The sequence below is a fragment of the Apus apus genome, chromosome 13 (genome assembly GCF_020740795.1).
Source record: "Apus apus isolate bApuApu2 chromosome 13, bApuApu2.pri.cur, whole genome shotgun sequence".
NCBI classification, from domain to species: Eukaryota; Metazoa; Chordata; class Aves; order Apodiformes; family Apodidae; genus Apus; species Apus apus.
Window position 1 is genome coordinate 16,701,302 of NC_067294.1, and position 19,261 is coordinate 16,720,562.

Here is a 19,261-nt window from a genome sequence, read left to right on the forward strand (position 1 = left end):
TGATAGGTCACTGGACAAAGACAAATCTCACTCCAGGACTACAACAGGCAACAACTTTATCAGGGATTTAAGGCACAAAGTCAAAGTAAGGCACCAGGAAGAACTTGCCAGGGCAGCCACCACCTGTGCCTCAAGGCAACGACCTGGTTATCGAAACAGTGGGACTTTCAGATCCAAGTCTCTCAAGGTTCTCCCTCTAACCTACAAATGCCAAAAAGCCAATGCTTCCTGGCTTTAGAGCTCCTGAGGCATGGAGATGCTGCTTCACATGAAGTTATTCCATGCATTCTCTCCTTTAGTCCTCTCCTGATCCCTTCAGTACCAAGGGTGAGATTTACAGCACTGCCTGAACACCTGAGACAGGTGAACAAGGGAGAGAATCCAGCCCTGTCAGCTTCAGCAACCACTGACTATCCACTGGTGCCATGCCCCAGAGCAGGCCTCCACTGTGTCTGCCTAAAAATCAATGCTCTATACTTAGTAGCATCATTCATTAGTACTACCCTCATTGAGCCAATTAGTTCCAACCATTAATCCTACATATGTATATCACAGGTTCAGTCACTCAACCATGACAAGTGCCAGGCTTTCCCTGACAGGATGTGAGGCCTTCAGACACCTCCTGATGGTTTCCCCTGCCTCGAGGGCAAACACTGTGCTCAGGTGAATACAGCAGCCAAGATGCCACAGTGAGATTTTAAGCACTATGGAAAGCAACCTCCCACCTAGGAAGGAAGAGGCAGAGGTGCAGCTTTGCTTGGCAGGTTCTATAAATTAAGCTTCAAAATAAATTCAGAGAAAGTAGCTTAAGTACCTCTGTTTTGCTTCCATTTAAATGGAGCATCCCTGTGAGAACCCAGCTGCAGTGGACCAGCTTTAAATAAACAGCCAAGGTAAACAGGCAGCTGGACAGTAAAGAGCATTGATGTCAAAAAGCATAACTAGAGCTGTAGAGCTCTTCACTCCTGAGTAACAGGCAGGTGACTTTGCCTACTGCTGCCTCCATGTCCCAGTAATTCCTCAGGGAGCAATGGAAATGCTAATCCCACAGGGCAAGTTACCCAACCCAAACGCAGGATCCAAGGCCTCTGCAGCCACCTTCTTGCAACTTTGCATTGGGAAGTGAATGTAAGGAAGCAAGCAGGTATTTCATAACTGCAGAAGCAAACTGCTCAAGACTGAACAGACCAGAACCTGCAGCTCCTTCAAAGGTGGACACAGTTACCAGCACAGCTGGCAGGAACTGACAGGTACAGCACTACCTAGAAGATACCAGCGTGGTCACATTACCTTCCTTCTCCTGTCCTCCTCTGCATACTTCTCTGCATTCTTCACCATGTTCTCAATTTCATCTTTGCTAAGGCCACCAGAAGACTGGATAACAACTGCATTAGAGAAGAAGCATTAACAAAGAACGTGCTCTCACCTTTGAGGAGAGGATTATTTCCCAGCCCCCCTCAATGGCAGGAGCCTTGCTCAGGACTCTGCACCTCTGAAGGCCCCATGGGCAGCACAAAGCCAGCCAGGCTCTGAAGAGGCACTGATGCTGCTGGCAAGAGAAAAGACTGGTCTGCAAGTCACAGAATTGTCACTTGGACCACTCTGACCATTCTTGTTACTCCTGCTGGAAAGCCAACGTGCAGCCCCTAAACTAAAGGGGCAACTCTTAACTTGTTAAAAAGCACAAAACTAAAAAAATAGCAAAAAAACCAACTAACAAAAAAACCAAAACCCAACCCAAAGAGAAGGAATCATTTTACCAGTGCAGGGACATTCCTTTCACTGCTGGAAAGCAGCCCAGGCTGGTAGCAGGATAAGACAACATTCCCCACCCAGCTCCTCCTGCTGCCCTTAAGTGAACACAGGGTGATTCAAGGGGAAAGTTCTTAAAAGTTCCCCCCCTCCTTTTTTATTTTCTCCATTGGTACCAAAAAGTATAGTCTAGACTTCAGATAATTTCTGCAGTAAAGCATAATTTCAAGGGGAAAGAGAGAACCAAGACCCAGGATATTGAAAAGCCTAAAAAAGGATATAATAAGATCCTCATTAGAAGTTTTTTACTTCTTATTTGTCAAGGGTAGGAAACTCTGAACAGAGACACACACACGTGTACTTTGGATGCAGATGTGGGATGAGCAGTCAGTTCAATTTTATAATTTGGACCACATTTGCATGCAAATAGGCAGCTAAAAAAATTCTGGTTCCCTATGCTCAGGAAATGGCTACTCAGAGGTAGAAGGCTGCCACACATCAAAAATCTGCAAGGCAACCAAAGTGGGTTTGGTAACAAATTCCTGCCAAAAGCCAAGCAGCATGATTAGAGGAGTATATACCTTCAAAGTTGCCAATATACTATTTTTCTTAACCAGAATCATGATTTGATTGCTCAACTGGTTGTCTCTGAGAAATAACCAAAGGGCAGTGTGGAGGCTTCCCACTTAGAGGCACAAAAGAGATCAATTTTGTATCAAGGGAATCTACAAATGCTCCAAATTACTTTTCTGAGCCCACAACAGAGCTTTAGAAAATGTCAACTGTGTTGTTAATTAGCCCAGAACAGAGGGCCTAGCATTTCATTGCATGACAGGGCAAAACATACTGACATCTTGGTGTCCCCCAGACTCCTGCCAGTTAGAGACTTTTCCAGCCTAAATGCTGGAAATTAAGTGCTTATGCAAAATACCTGATGCTTCACAACACTTGAATTTCAAGACCTTTGTCATGAAGGAATTAGAAACAAAACAGGGTCCTGGCACAGGGCTGATCTGTTTAGCTGTACTTGACACGCCTTGGACTCAAAAGAGATCTTCCTAATTTGATTTCTCTGTTCCAAGCTGGCAGCTCCAGGCAGCAGCCTCAGACAGCCAGTGATCTGTTAGCAGAGGGCACTTCCAAAGCAGCAGCATGCCCAGGAGCACAGCTCAAGAACAACCTGTACAAGGAGCTGGATTCCCAGACCCCAATTTCTGTCCCTTCAGAGTACCACAGGGCTGAATGTCCCTGCCCCAAGCTCCCCAGGGACACAGGACAGCCCTGCAAGCAGCAGGAGCACTGCTCCACAAGCACCTGTGAGCCCTGTTGCCCACCTGTATGCCCAGCACCTCTCTGGGGCTGGAGCACAGCTGACACACAGGAAACCTCAGGGAACACTTGCATTCTGCTCCAACATTGCTATAGCATGACAGCAAGAGCATAAAAGGACTGTCACACAGTGCAAAGTGACTTGGAATGAGTAAAACCCTGCCAGTGAGGGCTTCTTTGGCCTTGGTACAGGCAGATGCTTCACCTCTGCCTCAGGTGCAAGGAAAGCATGCACTGGTGGCATGTGCCAGCAGCCTGGCAGAGGGCACAGAGCACTGCCTGTTGGCAGAGCCTTTGCTTCCTAAAAATGAAGTTTCAGGTGGGTTGTCACTTCTCCCTTTCCCTACCTCATTCTGCAGTCACCCTCTGCCCCCCTTTCCACCAGAGGCACTTGGGCTAAGGTGACATCAGCTGCAGCTGCACTGCCAAGAGGTTCCCTGGCTCATCCTGACTCCTCCTCAAGGAAGGTGTCTCCATCCCTGGACTGTGGGATGCCCATCAGGGCAGCACTCCACTACCTCTGGAGTTACCCTGAGTGCCCAGTGTGCCACAGCACCTCCCCTGCTCCAGACCTTTCCCCCTCCTCCCTGGGCAGCATCCCAGAGCACTCACTCTGCTGTTCCCGCCCGGTGCCTTTGTCCTTGGCTGACACGTGCACGATCCCGTTGGCATCAATATCAAATGTCACCTCGATCTGGGGCACTCCCCGTGGTGCTGGAGGAATCCCAACCTGAGGACAAGAGGTGCTTGGCCATTAGCAAGACACATCATCTTGGTGATCAACTGTTAAGGAACCCCCAAAGCAGAGCCCTCTAAATGCCCGGTGGCAACGTGTGTGAATGACCAGTACCCAGTCCAAACAGGACACAGATTTCTACAAGTGCACAGAAACCACAAGAGATGGGTCCTCAAACTGGGTTTGGAGGTGACACAGGTTCTGCTGTACTGCTAAGGAAGCCACCCTTCCCTTTCAGGACAGGGCAGGATGCTGTTTCCTCAGTTCTGGACATAACTAAAGCTGGGGAGGGACTTTGGACAAGGGCAGGGAGTGAGAGGACAAGGGGTAATGGATTAAAACTGGGAGAGGGGAGATTTAGGTGAGACATGAGGAGGAAATTCTTTAGTGTGAGGGTGGTGAGACCCTGGAACAGGTTGCCCAGAGAAGCTGTGGCTGCCCCATCCCTGGCAGTGTTGAAGGGCAGGTTGGATGAGGCTTGGAGCAGCCTGGGCTGGTGGGAGGTGTCCCTGCCCATGCAGAGGGGTTGGGACTGGATGATCTTTAAGGTCCCTTCTCACCCACACCATTCTGGGATTCTATGATTATTAAGACTGCTCAGAAACTCTTGAGCTCCACCCAAACAGCAGTTGCCACTCAAAAGGCTGTCCCAGAATGAGGCTGTGCCTTCAGAGGCTGCTTTTTGACTACCAACAGGGTCAGATGTCTTCTGTAAGATGACTCCCTGCCAACACCACCTCCAGGGGTCAACTGAAATGGAGAAGGCTTTGAACTTCTCAAGGAAGGTCAAGCCTAAGGTCATGAATACTGAGTAGCCAACGTACCAATGTGAACTGGCCAAGCAGTTTGTTGTCACTGGCCATCTCTCTCTCCCCCTGGCATACTTTAATCTCCACTTGAGTCTGCCCATCAGCAGCTGTAGAAAATACCTGTGGAAAAGGAACAGCAAATAATTACTGGATAGTTAGTAAATTGCCACACACAAACAGATGCAGTTACAAGCTGACTTAACAAGGGAAGGAATAAAGAGAAGCTACTTTGAAAAGAATCATTAAATGCTTGTCATGCCTCTGTTCCTCTCACAGAACACCAAGGCACCAAGACAGCAACAGCCAAGCTCACTAGCATGTTGTCCTGTGAGCAGATGGAAGTGGCAATGCCACACCAGCAGCAGGCTCCAGTGGCCACCAGCCACACGACCAGAACATTTCCTCCTAGAGCAGCAGAGCTCCTGCCCCAACCCCACACCCCAGGGAGAACAAGTCTTATCAGTAAGAGCACACACCAGCAGAGCAGACAGGGCACAGGGAAAGGAAGGATCACACCCAAATTATCACGGCCTTAAAACACAGGGAAAAAAAAAAAATTGCCCCTTCTAAGGTATATGCCACCCAAGAAAGGTGGGTTCAGGTGAGGGTGGTGCTCAGTCACAGAAGGTCTCCACACAATTCTTCTTCAGAATGATGTGTTGACAGTTACATCATGGCACACACTGCAGTCGTGACCAGGTCACAAAGGTTCTGGGGTATCTCAGCACACTGTAACAGAACTCACCTCCCCTCCTGGGCACACTTAGAATCAGAGATACTCAGGGGGCTGCCATTAAATTTGGTTTCTATGCTGCTTCTCTGTGCCAGATGAGGAGACAAGACTAACTACTGGGATGCTGCAGGTAGCCTGCACTGGGTGTTTGGGACAACCACAGAAGACCCACCAAACTGGAGTTAATTTGTACCTGGCTCTTCTTAGTCGGTATGGTAGTATTCCTGTTGATGAGCTTTGTGAAGACACCTCCCAGTGTCTCAATCCCCAAGGAGAGGGGAGTGACATCCAGCAGCAGGACATCAGTCACATCACCAGCCAACACACCACCTTGAATGGCTGCACCAATGGCAACGGCTTCGTCAGGGTTAACTGCTTTGCTGGGAGCACGGCCAAACAAATCCTGCACAGTCTGCTGCACCTGAATGGAGAGAAAGCACAGCTGGGATGCAGACTGAGCCCTTTCCACCCACTGCTGTGCCCACAGGAACATGCCAGCCCTGGCTAAAGGTCTGGATCTTCATGCTCCTGCTGCCACGTAACCCCGTGGCATGACAGAAACATTAAGGTGCAGGTTTGGGATTGCTCCTTAATTCCCCTTCTTCCATGTACCCTGTGAAACACACCAGTTTCACTCTAGATAACTAGAGACTTTCTTGCCAGGTGTAAGTTAACCTCCACCAGTCCTTCCAGGTGGCCCAGAAGTATCCAGCAGGGATCACCCCACACTTATCAAGGACTGCTCCCCGGGAGCTTGTGCAAGCCAACCCTGGGCAGAACAGCTGCCAAGGATAACCCAGCCAGGGGAGGGGAAAAAAATACAGAGCAGAAGGACAGCTCATCTTGTTTGTGTGTAATAAAAGGGAAAACAAGGGAGCTGGATGGAGGATAGTATTTTCAAACACTTTCTTTACTGGGCTGCTTCACCAGAGAAGATCTCCTGTGCCAGCAAACAGCCCAAGCTGTGATGTTAGTTTTTCCCTGTGCTGTCCTTGCCAAAGGATGTGCTCATGGGTGCCACACATTTACTGCTGGAGGATCCAGATGGGAAGGCAGTGAGGTGTCTGCACCACAGCACAGCTCCCTGCTCCACTCCTGTGCCTCACAAGAGAAGGATGTGGGACTGTGTTCTCATTCCCAGCTTCCTTTCTTCCCAAGTACACCCCTTAGAGACACACCAACACAGGGATGTGCCTGGAAAACTGCCATAAGCAAGTGCCCAACTCCTCTGCACTAAACAAGCATCTGCTGGGTGGATTCACTAGAGGAAAACACTATGTCCCAGCATGTAATTAGCTGCAAGTCTTCCCTCTGGAGGTATATTTTACAGTACAAAAGAAACATCACTTCCACCCACCCACTGTAGGTTTCCTGGAACCATGTGAGTGCCCCAAAACAAGGCAGGTTCCCTCCCAGCAGGGTGGAATGAACACAGCAGCCCATGCAAGGGAAGGCTCTGGGCTGTGGGCAACATTCAGGCACTGGTCCTGGAGTCAGCTGGAACTACAGGCACTCAGGAGTGCACTATGGAAGCTCAAAGCCCAGGTGAGGGGTGTTAAAAAATAGGGCATAAAAAAAGTAAAAGTAATAATAAAAAATATAAAATATTTAAGCAGTGTCTCCCACCCCCAAAGGATACACAATGCTTCAGAAAGGGCTTCCCCACTTCTGGAAGAGTTTTTCACCAGGTGATATGTAACTAACCACACCATTTTTCCTTTATCCAGCTGGAAGAGCAGGGACTTTGGGAAGGTATAGCACAGCGACTCCACTTCAGCTTGGGCCAGAGCAGCAGCTTCTGCTTATCTTGTTGCTCTGGTTCCCCATCTGCGTGACCTTCTGCACACACCAGTATCACTCCCAGCCACCAGGCTCATTTAACAGTTAGGGGAGAAAAAAACCCCACCACTAAACCCCAAATCAATCCCAAGCAGGACCATGTACACTCCTGGAAAACACCTGAAAATCCCAAATCTTAACAGCAAACAAACAATCTAAGTCTGATTGATTACTAGAGAATGATATTTTGCTGCTCTCTGGAGAGGAGGACAAGCTGCAGCCCTGAGGAGAGCAATGTCCATACATGTTCAGCTCTGAGCTCAGGGGAGCTGAGCAGCAGCCTGCATTGCCATGAGCAAGAACACTAAACCACCAGGCAGTGCCTCACCTGCAGGACTCTGCATGTCAGCAGAGCAGGCTTCTCAGCTGCCTGTTGGAGTTTATCACCACAGAACACAAGGGCCAGGTATTGGCCCTGTTAAATATGCCTGACATCACCCAGGCTCCAACAGGCAGCTGAACACACGCAGCAGGTCACAGCCATCCTGCCTGGGCAGTTTCTTTACATGTGCTCTACACAGGGGAAGAAACTCCCTGGCAGGCAAAGATTACTGAGAGGTTCCTGTCATTGAAGTGTTCCTTATCACACACTGACATCCACAAAAAGCAGCCTTGCTCAGAGAGGGTGTTTTCTGCTTACGTTCAGGCCACATCAGAAAGTCAAGCTGAATTTTCAACTCCTAATTTTCAACCTCCCACTTGTCTTTGCAGAGTGAACTTGTCTCCAGCCCCTAGATCCAAGCTGAGCTAATTACATGAATGAAGGCAGTAGTAAGGGACTCTCTCATGGGACCATTTCACATCTGCTCTGCTTCTGCAGGCCTTCAGCTGCTGGAGCACTGCAGGTCCCAGGCTCCCAGCTTCTCCGTTACAGCTCACCCCAAAGAGCCAGCACAGCTCACTGCCCCTAACAGGGACACATCTCATACCTTTGGCATTCTGGTCATGCCACCAACCAGGATGACTTCACCAATGTCACTCTTGCTGACTTCAGCATCCTGCATGGCCTTTTGGCAGGGAGCTATTGTCCTCTTGATCAGATCGGCCACGATGCCCTCGAACTGCGAGCGGCTCAGCTTCATGTTCAGGTGCTTTGGGCCAGAGGCATCCATCGTGAGGTATGGCAGGTTAATGTCAGTCTGCAGCACAGGGAAGGGCAGGGAGAAACAGGAATGGGAAACAAGGCAGGTTTTAGATCAAGCTCCAGGCTCTGCCTGTACTAAAAGATCTCCACGCCCATTCAGCACCCCAGTCTAAGTGGCAGCAGGAATTCTTCTGTTTGACATTTCAGCCAAGAGACAGGAAAATGGCTTTGTTACACATCTCATGGTTACAACTCTTCAGTTCCAATTGTAATATTGTGTTATTTTGAGGTCTTTCATTGCTAAGAAAAATAAATACATCAGTTTCTATCACAGCCAGGAGGAAAGAGCTGAAACATTAGAAGCAAACCCTTTAATCAGCTTCCTTCAGCACAACACGGAGCCCATCTTTGGAGTTCTGGAAGATTTTGCCAAATAAAAGGCAAGCTTTGCTTTCACCTAAGGCAAGCCACCTGAAGGAAGTCACTCAGGACTGTTTTCCAAATGCCAACAACTCCTGCTTGGCAGCCTGCCCACTGCCATCTGACATGAAGTTCATCCATGCCAGGAACCACAATCCCCACTTTTCGTGGCTAGTTGTGAAGGATCTTACAAATCCCCGTGTGGGATTTTTAAAGGAAACCTTCTACTGAAACCATCTTGTTGAAGTGCTGAGTCATGCTGACATCAAAAGAGACTACAAATCAAAGCAATTAGAAGTATGAAAGCTTGAAGCTCTCGAGATAAAGTTCACACAACAAGAACTAAACCCCCTGACGAGGTGTGCACTCACTGTAGGAACAGCACAGTGAAAAAGATGAGGGGAAAACAAGGCCCAAAGCAAGGTTTTTTTTTTCCCTTCACTGCTCAAGAGTTAAGGAATTCAGTGTTTCCTGGTATGAACAGCCTGTACTTGCCAACTCCTGAGCCAGTAAAACAGAGCCTGCTATGTCTCTGGCAGCACCATGCTCTCCATTGTGACTGGTCTCAACTCCTTGCGAGGAGCTCCACACTGGCCAACAAACACCATCATAAAAAAGATTATGTTTACTCAGAACCTAGAAATTGGCAGAGACCCCATTTCAATTACTATATAATTGACCTTCATTTCACTTAGGCAAGACTACTACATCCCCAACTTGCTGCTTCTCCAGATTCTTACTCAGTAGTGAATAAAGAACATGCTTGAATGCATTAATATACAAAGCAGGTGGAAAAAATAAAAAGAGGGGTTTTATGTTGCTCATGGTCCAGACAACTCTCCCATAGGCAAATAAGTAAAGATTAATTATGGAAATTATTCCTTGTTATTAGACAAATTAGCTGTTTCAGTGGAATCAGAAGGACCAAGGTTTTGGAAATGCTTGCACAGAGCACAAACCCAGCAGCACAAGCTCCTAGATCATAACACACAACTTGGAGACATTCCCTGCAGGATGAGGAGAGAAAGTGCCAGAGGAAAGGCAGATCCCAGCACCCACTAACATCCTGAGCTTCCAACAACTCATTTTGCTCCTAAACAGCTTCACTGCAGAAGGACCTGGTTACAGTGATGTCAGCTGCTTATACAGAAGCTTCTTCTGCCACCACAAGAAAAAAAGGAGCAATTTCATAGAGCTTTGTGGACAAAAACAATGCAAAACTCAAGAGTTCTCAGAATGTTTTACTGGAGAAGAGGAGGCTCCAGGGAGACCTTAGAGCACCTTCCAGTACTTGAAGGGGCTCCAGGAAAGCTGGGGAGGGACTTGGGACAAAGGCAGGGAGGGATGAGATGAGGGGGAATGGATTAAAACTGCAGGAGGGGAGACTGAGGTGAGATCTTAGGAGGAAATTCTTCACTGTCAGGGTGGTGAGAGCCTGGCACAGGTTGCCCAGGGAAGCTGTGGCTGCCCCATCCCTGGCAGTGTTGAAGGGCAGGTTGGATGGGGCTTGGAGCAGCCTGGGCTGGTGGGAGGTGTCCCTGCCCATGCAGGGGCTTGGAACTGGGTTATCTTTAAGGTCCCTTCCAACCCAAGCCAGGCACCTACCTGCACCGAGGACGACAGCTCACACTTTGCTTTCTCTGATGCTTCTCTCACCCTCTGAAGGGCCATGTTGTCTTTAGTCAGGTCAACACCCATCTAGGCAACAAACACCACAGGTTAACAGACTCTCAGCTTCTGCACAGGAATTGTGGAAAGCCTTTTTTTAATTCCAGCTCACCTTCCTACCACTCTGGACTGTGAAGATGTCTGGAGAACACCAACCTGATCCCTGCACTCCTGCTGATCTCTCTGACTCTAACAAAGGTATTTAGCATTTCTGAAGCATCTGCTAGCCCTCTCTGCTCAGAGAGTGATTATACAGGTCAAAGCTTGGAAAAGCTGCTCCATATAAAGGCTAAGGAGCTGGAATGACACTGCAGCCTCCTGCAGCCAACCCTGTGCTGTATGTGTCTGTGCTGTGCAATCAGACCACAGGGTTTTATTACTAAACAAGCAGACTAGGTACAGGACAGTCCTGCCACACTGAAGGAGAAAAGGCTGAAGTCCTGCTATGCTGGGCCTTCTAGCAGAGAAACACTCTGCCTCAAGAAAACAAGTGTAAAAACTGAAAGCCAGGCTAACAGTGTCTTACCACTCTTAAATTTCAACTGTGCCACAGATAACAAACCAAGTTCTAACAATTGAAGACATTTCCTGTTCCTCTACAGAAGTTAAGCAAGTTAAGAAGTGTAACACAGGATGGAATTCTGAGGAGATTCTTACCTCTCTCTTGAACTCTTTAACAATATACTGTAACAAAGCCTGGTCAAAATCTTCTCCACCTAAGAAAGTGTCACCATTGGTGGATTTCACCTCAAAGACTCCCTTCTGGATTTCCAAGATGGAGATATCAAAAGTGCCACCACCCAAATCGTAGACTGCAATACTAGAAGAACAGATGCAGAAACAACATTACTTTCTAGACTTAAGTTGTGTGGCTCAAAAAAATTACTCTCCTCAGGAGAAAGTGTGAAGAACTGATGTTGTTGTCTACAAAGTGAAAAGCCTCTCTAGAAGCTGCAGTCAACAGCCTTGGCATTCCTTGAGCACTCTGAGTCCACCTGGAAGCCTTCTGAAAGGTGTGCTGCATGATGCTTAACCTTGCCTGTTACTTCAGAGAGAGGGCAGTTTCTTCTTCAAAAAAGGACATGCTCACATCCAGTGACAAAAGCAGAGCCACCAGAGCCACTATGAAACATGTTTTTCAAAAGGTGAGGCTTTCACAGCACTTCAATCTACAGTAGAAATACAAAAACTGTAACAAAACCCCTGCATTTCTGTAACCATCCTTGACAGTGACAGAGGCTTGAAGACAGCCAGGAAAGAAGATGGAAGTTGTGGATCCCAGGCACCAAACCTCAGCCTTAACTCTTCAGCATCACTTCAGCTCCTTTGGTGCAAGAGTTAAGGCTGAGGTTTGGTGTCTGGGATCCACAGTTTCCACTTGAGCCACCCCCATCACTGCTACTGGTAGGTAATTAAACTGACACTCAGTTTGATGATTCATTTGTAGCTGCAAGTTATCAACTCCCTTTCTTGAACAAGCAGGGTTGGCACAGCAGAGGTGACGTTCCACAGCCCTGACTCAAGGCTGGGAGTCTCCTTTGGCAGAATTCCAACCAATGGTTTTAACAAACAGGAAGCAGAAGCAGCATTTTACAGAGAAAAATCACAGTGTGCTGATGGAAGAGAAGGTTTTAGGAACAGGCACTCACACTTTGTCTTCAGACTTGTCCAGCCCATAGGCAAGTGCAGCTGCTGTAGGTTCATTAATCACCCTCAGAACATTCAAGCCAGCAATCTGCCCAGCATCTTTGGTAGCCTGAGGAAAAACAGAGCATGAAGTACCAAGAGAAACTCAACACCATCTGTAAGCCTGAGAATCTTCCAGCTTGGTGAAATACCTGTCTCTGAGAATCATTGAAGTAAGCAGGGACTGTGATCACAGCATTCTTTGCTGAATGTCCCAGGTAATTTTCTGGAGGAAAAAGGAGACAAAATCAAGTTATCTTTAGCAGATATGAAAAACAACAGCATTATTAGCACGGACTTGGAAATTATTTTCCTGAACTAAGAACAGAAGACAGCAGCTTTTTCTGCCACCACAAGAAAAAAAGGAGCAATTTCGTAAAGCTTTGTGGACAAAAACAATGCAAAACTCAGAGTTCTCAGAATGTTTTACTGGAGGAGAACAGGCTCTGGGGAGACCTTAGAGCACCTTCCAGAGCTTGAAGGGGCTCCAGGAAAGCTGGGGAGGGACTTGGGACAAGGGCAGGGAGGGATGGGATGAGGGGGAATGGATTAAAACTGCAGGAGGGGAGATTGAGGTGAGACATGAGGAGGAAATTCTTGGGTGTGAGGGTGGTGAGAGCCTGGCCCAGGTTGCCCAGGGAAGCTGTGGCTGCCCCATCCCTGGCAGTGTTGAAGGGCAGGTTGGATGGGGCTTGGAGCAGCCTGGGCTGGTGGGAGGTGTCCCTGCCCATGCAGGGGGGTTGGAACTGGATGATCTTTAAGGTCCCTTTCAACCCAAACCATGCTATGAGTCTATGATTCCGTGCTGCTTGCAAAGCCCAATCATTCCATAGTTGGAATTCATGTAGCATCCAGGCCAAAAGCCAAGAGAGCCACAGGAAGCAAATTCCTGCTTCAGGCAGAGGAACACCATCCTCTGGGTCAGTCACATCCATCACATCTAGGTGCTCACACACCATATACTCTTATTTTACTCTTGGGTGAAGCTTCAGCAAGTGACCAGGACCTAAAACCATGAAAAGTGATGAAGTTTCAGAACAACCTTCAGTCCTGCCCTCCAAGCACTTATCACTGGATGCACAATGTTTACCAGATGAGGCTCTGGGAGGCACCTACTGACTACTCTCTCCATGTTTTATACTCAATTTTCTCTAGAAACTACATGAGGAATTGGAAAGAAGGAAAAAAAGGAAAACAAATTCTCCAGGCCAACAGCTGTTTTCCCTTAGTGAAGATTCCAAGTCCCCACTGGCCAAGCAGCCACTCACTCAGCCCAACAGTCAAGTCCCTGGAACGCTCCCTTTCTTGCTACCTATCTTGTAGTTGGGCAAGGAGGCCACTCCAAGCCCTGTGCTCAGCTGCAGCTTGGGCAGGCACAAGGACTGCAGCTTGGAAGGAAACGGAGCTCCCCCTTCTGCAGAAATCTGCATCCAGCTCAGCTGGAACTGACTATCAGCTCAACCAGGATTCAATTCTGATAAGAACAGGTTTCAAGCACTTGCCAAAGCTCCCAGCCTGAGGCAGGAACTGGTCTTGAGGCTTCCTAAGAGCCCATCACTGCACCCTCTCAGGATCAGCCCCACGTAAGAGCCTCCTCCACCAGGATTCCTGCACCAGAGCAGCCCCTCTGCGGCTGCTGCACTTTCATTTGCCACAGCCCAGCACCAAGGTCACACCTTTGCCTGCACGTGGCAAAGACCAGACTGTACCAACCTGCAGTTTCCTTCATCTTCATGAGCACAAAGGCACCAATCTGGCTTGGGGAATAGAGTTTTCCATGAGCCTCCACCCAGGCGTCGCCGTTGGATGCACGGACAATTTTAAATGGAACGTTCTTACTGAAAACCAGAAGAATTCCACATTTAATTTCTGTATCAGCACAAACCCCTAAAATTACTACCAGCAGACGAGCACGTGCAAGTTCTAGACAAAGAACAGGGGACATGCCAACAGGACCCAGCTTCCAGGGAGTCTCAGAAGCCCCAACATCCTACGGCTCATCAGCTCCAACATTTAACCCCAAGGTATGATCACACAGCTTTGACTGTAAATGCACTCAAGGGTGAGTCTGGTAGATGCTGACCATTCTGCACAGCAACATCGAGGCTGTAAGGGAAGGGAGACTAAATGCTGGACCTTGGACTTCTTCTCTAAACACCTTAAGATAACCATCAACTGTGGAACAAAACACAGCTTGGCCCTCACAACGTAGGCAATAAACTTGAGACGAGGGCATCATCAGTTCACCCGAAAGGTGGTTCTCTCTTCAAACCTATCCTTCCTGTGCTCTGCAGCCCTCCTGCTGGTGGTGGGCCTGCTCTCCACCCTCACTTACATGTCCTTCTTCACCTCAGAGTCATCGTAGCGCCGGCCGATGAGGCGCTTGGTGGCGTAGAAGGTGTTGTGGGGGTTGGTGACCGCCTGCCGCTTGGCCGGCATCCCCACCAGCCGCTCGCCCTCCGACGTGAAGGCCACCACCGAGGGGGTGGTCCTGGCACCTTCAGAGTTCTCCAGCACCTGTGGGAAAAGGCAAGAGGATGCCATCAAAAACACTGCCCCCTTGACAGCCCTTATTTAGGCATTCAACTTCTCATGGAATCATGGGATGGTTTGGGTTGGGAGGGAACTTCAAGATCCTCCAGTCCCACCCCCCTGCATGGGCAGGGACACCTCCCACCAGCCCAGGTTGCTCCAAGCCCCATCCAACCTGCCCTTCAACACTGCCAGGGATGGGGCAGCCACAGCTTCCCTGGGCAACCTGGGCCAGGCTCTCACCACCCTCACAGTGAAGAATTTCCTCCTCATGTCCAACCTCCATCTCCCTCCTCCAGTTTTAATCCCTTCCCCCTCATCCCATCCCTCCCTGCCCTTGTCCCAAGCCCCTCCACAGCTTTCCTGGAGCCCCTTCAGGCACTGGAAGGTGCTCTAAGGTCCCCCTGGAGCCTTCTCTTCTCCAGGCTGAACACCCCAACTCTCCCAGCCTGGCTCCAGCCCCCAGATCACCTTCCCTGGCCCCCCCTGCAGCCCCTCCTGAAACACTGCCCCAGGGATGTGCTGTTCATTCCTCACTCACCTTTGCCTGCTTCCCTTCCATCACGGCCACACAGGAGTTGGTTGTACCCAAATCAATTCCAATAACAGCACCTTTGATTGCTTCAGAGCTGTGGAGCAGAATATGTGAAAACCAGAATCACTATTAAAGGAAAAGAACTATCCAGACAGTCAAAAAGCTTTCTGTCCTGGAGACAGGACAAGGTGCTTTTTTCCACCAGATGTTGAAGCAAACATTAATTCTGACTTGACGTGCTCTCTGATTCTTACAGAGGAATTTAACTTCCTGCCTCTGCAGTCACTTAGATTTAAGATCTGGCTTTCTCAGATCTAACCAGAGCTTCTTTATTTCAACATACAAAACACTATTACCCACCAGAATAACCTGCACTACATGAGTTGTCCATGTCTCTTAACATCCTGACATAAAACGAACTGAGAACTAATCCTGACTCCACACACTTGACATTTCCTGGACTTGCCTTGGGGTTCCAACATGTTTGAAAACATCCATCTGGAGTCAAAGTGCTAATCATCCATTGTATTAATCTACCACAGCTTGGCACAAAGAGATGACCATACAAAGAACACAAGTCACTCCCCCCACGTGCAGGGATCTCTGAGCCAGAGACAACCATGTGGTTGATCCTGAGGAGCAACAATAATTTAATTCTGAAAAACCAGAGTGGTTCTTACATGAGATCCATGTAAATCTTCTCCTTCTTTCTAGGTTTTGCAAGGGTAACTTGCAGACCACTGAATCAGTCTGGCCTTACAAACAAAGCCATGTCCTGGGATGAAGGAAGAAGCATCCTGAGGGCAGAGCAGGGCCCTGTTTCTGACCAGGCCATCACCTTCTCCCTCCCCAGGACACTAAATGGCTCCAACTCCAGCTCAAATAACATCATCTTGGCAACGTGGCTCAGGGCCTTTGTGCTAAGCAGAGCAGGGCAGTTTCCCCAACACAAACATCTCCCACCCTGTGCCTGAATCAGCAGCAGCCACAAAACACCTCACACAGTCACACAATTCACTGCTGCTCTTCCCTCATGCCATGCCACAGAAAAACAAGGGATTAAAATGCATGAGCTGTTTGGAATAAACTTCATCTGCAGGGAAACAGAGCCATGCACCATTCCTGCTTCATGCCACTGTGAAACTACGTGTTCCACCAATTGTGAAACTGCCTTTTTGTTTGTTTTTTCCCCATCAAGCAGATCCCAGCAATCCACATTTTGTGGATGCTGCTGATGGCAGGAGAATGGGGGAAGAACAATTCTTCAAGTTCCACTGGAAATAAAAACCAAGAGAGGAAGACAGAGCCTTAAGAAACTGACACACAAAGGTACTAGGTTTATTTTGCTCCATCTCTGACTCCAATAATTAATCCTGGTATCAAGGAGGGGAGTAAATATCAATATCAAAACAGTCAAACCTGGAAAAACAAGGAAATACTCACGCATATTTCCTGCTGGATGCTGCTCTGAGAACATTCTGACTAAGGCCATTCCAAAATGTCTATAAACAAACAAACAAACAAAAAGACAAGCCAATGAAAACACAGATGTACACACTTAAGATCTCCAAACCACAGCCTGCAAAGTCTGATGTGCCATTTTCCTGCTACAAAGTTGTCTTTTTTTTAAACCCTTAAGTGTAAACTCAGGTGGAATTCAAGTGAGATCCCTGTTGCTGGAGAAAACCAACTGCTCCTCTCACTCATAACCCTGGATGGCCAGAAAGGAGCTATTCCCCTGGTGCTCCCAGGCAAGAGACACCTCAGCAAATTAACTCTGAATCTCCAGCAGCAGATAAACATTAACCCCACCTCTCCAAGCTTCATGCCTGGTCAGCAACAAATGCTCCACTACACCCTGCAGGGCCCTGCAGCCCAGATTTGGGTGTTTTCTTGCCATAACTTTGCAAATCAGCACCTGGGAGAACTCTGGATATTTAATCCTTTTGTGTTTTGTTTTCTGCTTTGAGAACGAGGGTGTAAACAACCCATCGGGACCACCCCAAGGGGGGAATATTTTGCTAATCCCTCAAGACACTTTCCCAGATCCTCTCTTATCGTTTTCACGCAGGGAATTGAACCGTTTCTCTGGAAAACTCCCCAACAAAAACCAGCCCCAGGCGCGTGGGAGGCGCTCCCCTCTCCTCCCCCACCGACCTGCTCCTCCACCCTCCACTGCAATTAACGGCTTTCTTCATGAACTCTGCTAATTACTTGAGACAAACCAACGGGCCAAGCGGTCGCGACCCGCACACCCACAGCGGCCCCCGCAGAGCCCCCTCCTTGCCTTCCCGCCCGCCAAAACCACCACGTCCACCCCGGGGCCTTCCCGCCCCCCAAGGCCTGCTCCACCTCCCAACCCCGCCGATGCCCCGGGCCTCCCTCCTTCCCTCGGGCTTTCCCCTCAGCCCCCCCTCCCCCAGGGCCTGCCTGTTCCCTCAGCCCCACCGAGCCCCCCTCAGCCCCACCAACCCCACCCCCCGGGCCTGCCTGCTCCCTCAGCCCCATCGACCCCCTCAGCCCCACCGAACCCCCCCTCCCCCAGGGCCTGCCTGCTCCCTCAGCCCCACCGACTGCCCCTCAGCCCTCCCGACCCCTCAGCCCCACCGACCTCCCCCCAAGGGCCTGCTTGTTCCCTCAGCCCCACCAACCCCACCCCCCGGGCCTGCCTGCTCCCTCAGCCCCCCCCCGATCCCCCCTCAGCCCCACCGACACCTTCACCCCCACCGACACCCCCCCTCCCCCAGGGCCTGCCTGCTCCCTCAGCCCCCCTGACCCCCTCAGCCCCACCGACCCCCCCCCCCCGGGCCTGCCTGCTCCCTCAGCCCCCCAGACCCCCCCACCCCAAGGCCTGCCTGCTCCCTCAGCCCCCCCCGACCCCCCCCCCCCAAGGCCTGCCTGCTCCCTCAGCCCCCCCGAGCCCCCCTCAGTCCCACCGACCCCCCAAGGCCTGCCTGCTCCCTCAGCCCCCCAGACCCCCCCTCCCCAAGGCCTGCCTGCTCCCTCAGCCCCCCCGAGCCCCCCTCAGTCCCACCGACCCCCCAAGGCCTGCCTGCTCCCTCAGCCCCCCCCCGACCCCCCCACCCCAAGGCCTACCTGCTCCCTCAGCCCCCCCGAGCCCCCCTCAGCCCGCCCCCAGCCCCACCGACCCCCCCCCCCCGCCCCCCCAAGGCCTGCCTGCTCCCTCAGCCCCCCCCGACCCGACCCCCCCCACAACCTGTGCCGGGCCGGGGGGCGCGCGGGCGGCGCGCGGCAGGAGCAGCGGGAGGCGCGCGGCGGCGCGGCTGGCACCGAGCATGGCGGGCGGAGCGGGGCTGCGGGCCGGGGCCGGGGTTGCGGGGCGGGTTGCGGGGCCGGGGTTGCGGGCCGGGCCGCGGCTCTTCTGGAAACCTCCACCCACGTGGGCCGCGGGGGGGGGGGGGGTGCGCGGGGGCCGGCGCGCGGCAGGACCCCCGCCGCAGGCTGTCCCCGCAGGGAGCCCGATCGCCCGGCTCAATGTCAAGGCTCGGCTCGGGACCGGCGCCAGGCGGGCGGCTGCGCGCTGCCTTCCCGGGGGCGCGGGAGAGCCGGCGGGCTGGCGCGGCGCGCTGTGCGGCGAGGCACGGGCTCCCTAGGGGTGCCGCGCACACCGGCGCGGCGCGGGCAGCCCGGGTCCTGCGGGCGGCCGCGCGCTCAAGGTCGGGCAGGATAAAGCGCAGCGCGATTGCAGCCGCCTTGCGTCAGGGGGGCGCTGCGCATGCGCGGACCGGGCTGCTCCCCCCCCCCCCCCCCCCCCCCCCCCCGGCGCGCTCGCTCGGGGCGCGGGCGCGTGCCTGCGCATGCGCGTGAGCGCGCGGGGGCGCCCGTGGGGACCCGGGTTCGGGTCTGGGTTCGGGTTCGGGTTCGGGTCTGGGCTGGGGTCTGGGCTCGGGTCCGGCAGGTGCCGGGTTCGAGTCTGGGCTCGGGTCTGGGCTCGGGTCCGGCAGGTGCCGGGTTCGAGTCTGGGCTCGGGTCTGGGCTCGGGTCCGGCAGGTCTCGGGTTCGAGTCTGGGCTCGGGTCCGGCCGGTCCCGGTCTCGGGTTTTCCAGAGCAGCCCATCCCCGCTCCCAGCAGCGGGAGCTCCCGAGGCCGCAGCGGGGGCCGTGCCGGCCCCTCCGAG

General features: G+C 51.4%; 1 protein-coding gene and 1 non-coding gene across 3 annotated transcripts in view; both read right to left on the minus strand.

Annotated features, from left to right (window-relative positions):
* Positions 1 to 18,531, minus strand: part of HSPA9 (heat shock protein family A (Hsp70) member 9) — a 139,942-nt gene extending 121,411 nt beyond the window's left edge. The window contains exons 1-14 of one of the 2 annotated variants that reach the window (XM_051631437.1): positions 18,341 to 18,531; positions 16,567 to 16,625; positions 15,130 to 15,217; positions 14,392 to 14,573; positions 13,770 to 13,894; positions 12,209 to 12,282; positions 12,020 to 12,126; positions 11,028 to 11,190; positions 10,308 to 10,400; positions 8,128 to 8,337; positions 5,553 to 5,780; positions 4,642 to 4,746; positions 3,694 to 3,811; positions 1,291 to 1,385 (exon numbers count right to left, since the gene is read on the minus strand). In XM_051631437.1, coding sequence (XP_051487397.1) covers positions 1,291 to 1,385; positions 3,694 to 3,811; positions 4,642 to 4,746; positions 5,553 to 5,780; positions 8,128 to 8,337; positions 10,308 to 10,400; positions 11,028 to 11,190; positions 12,020 to 12,126; positions 12,209 to 12,282; positions 13,770 to 13,894; positions 14,392 to 14,573; positions 15,130 to 15,217; positions 16,567 to 16,625; positions 18,341 to 18,421 — 1,728 coding nt within the window. In that variant the 5' untranslated portion in view covers positions 18,422 to 18,531. The remainder of the gene's footprint in view (positions 1 to 1,290; positions 1,386 to 3,693; positions 3,812 to 4,641; positions 4,747 to 5,552; positions 5,781 to 8,127; positions 8,338 to 10,307; positions 10,401 to 11,027; positions 11,191 to 12,019; positions 12,127 to 12,208; positions 12,283 to 13,769; positions 13,895 to 14,391; positions 14,574 to 15,129; positions 15,218 to 16,566; positions 16,626 to 18,340) is intronic. The other variant, XM_051631436.1, reaches the window with a different exon arrangement.
* LOC127390294 (small nucleolar RNA SNORD63) lies at positions 5,236 to 5,306 on the minus strand. Its single transcript, XR_007890837.1, has one exon. It is a non-coding gene; the product is annotated as a small nucleolar RNA SNORD63 (small nucleolar RNA).
* Positions 18,532 to 19,261: the final 730 nt, after the last annotated feature.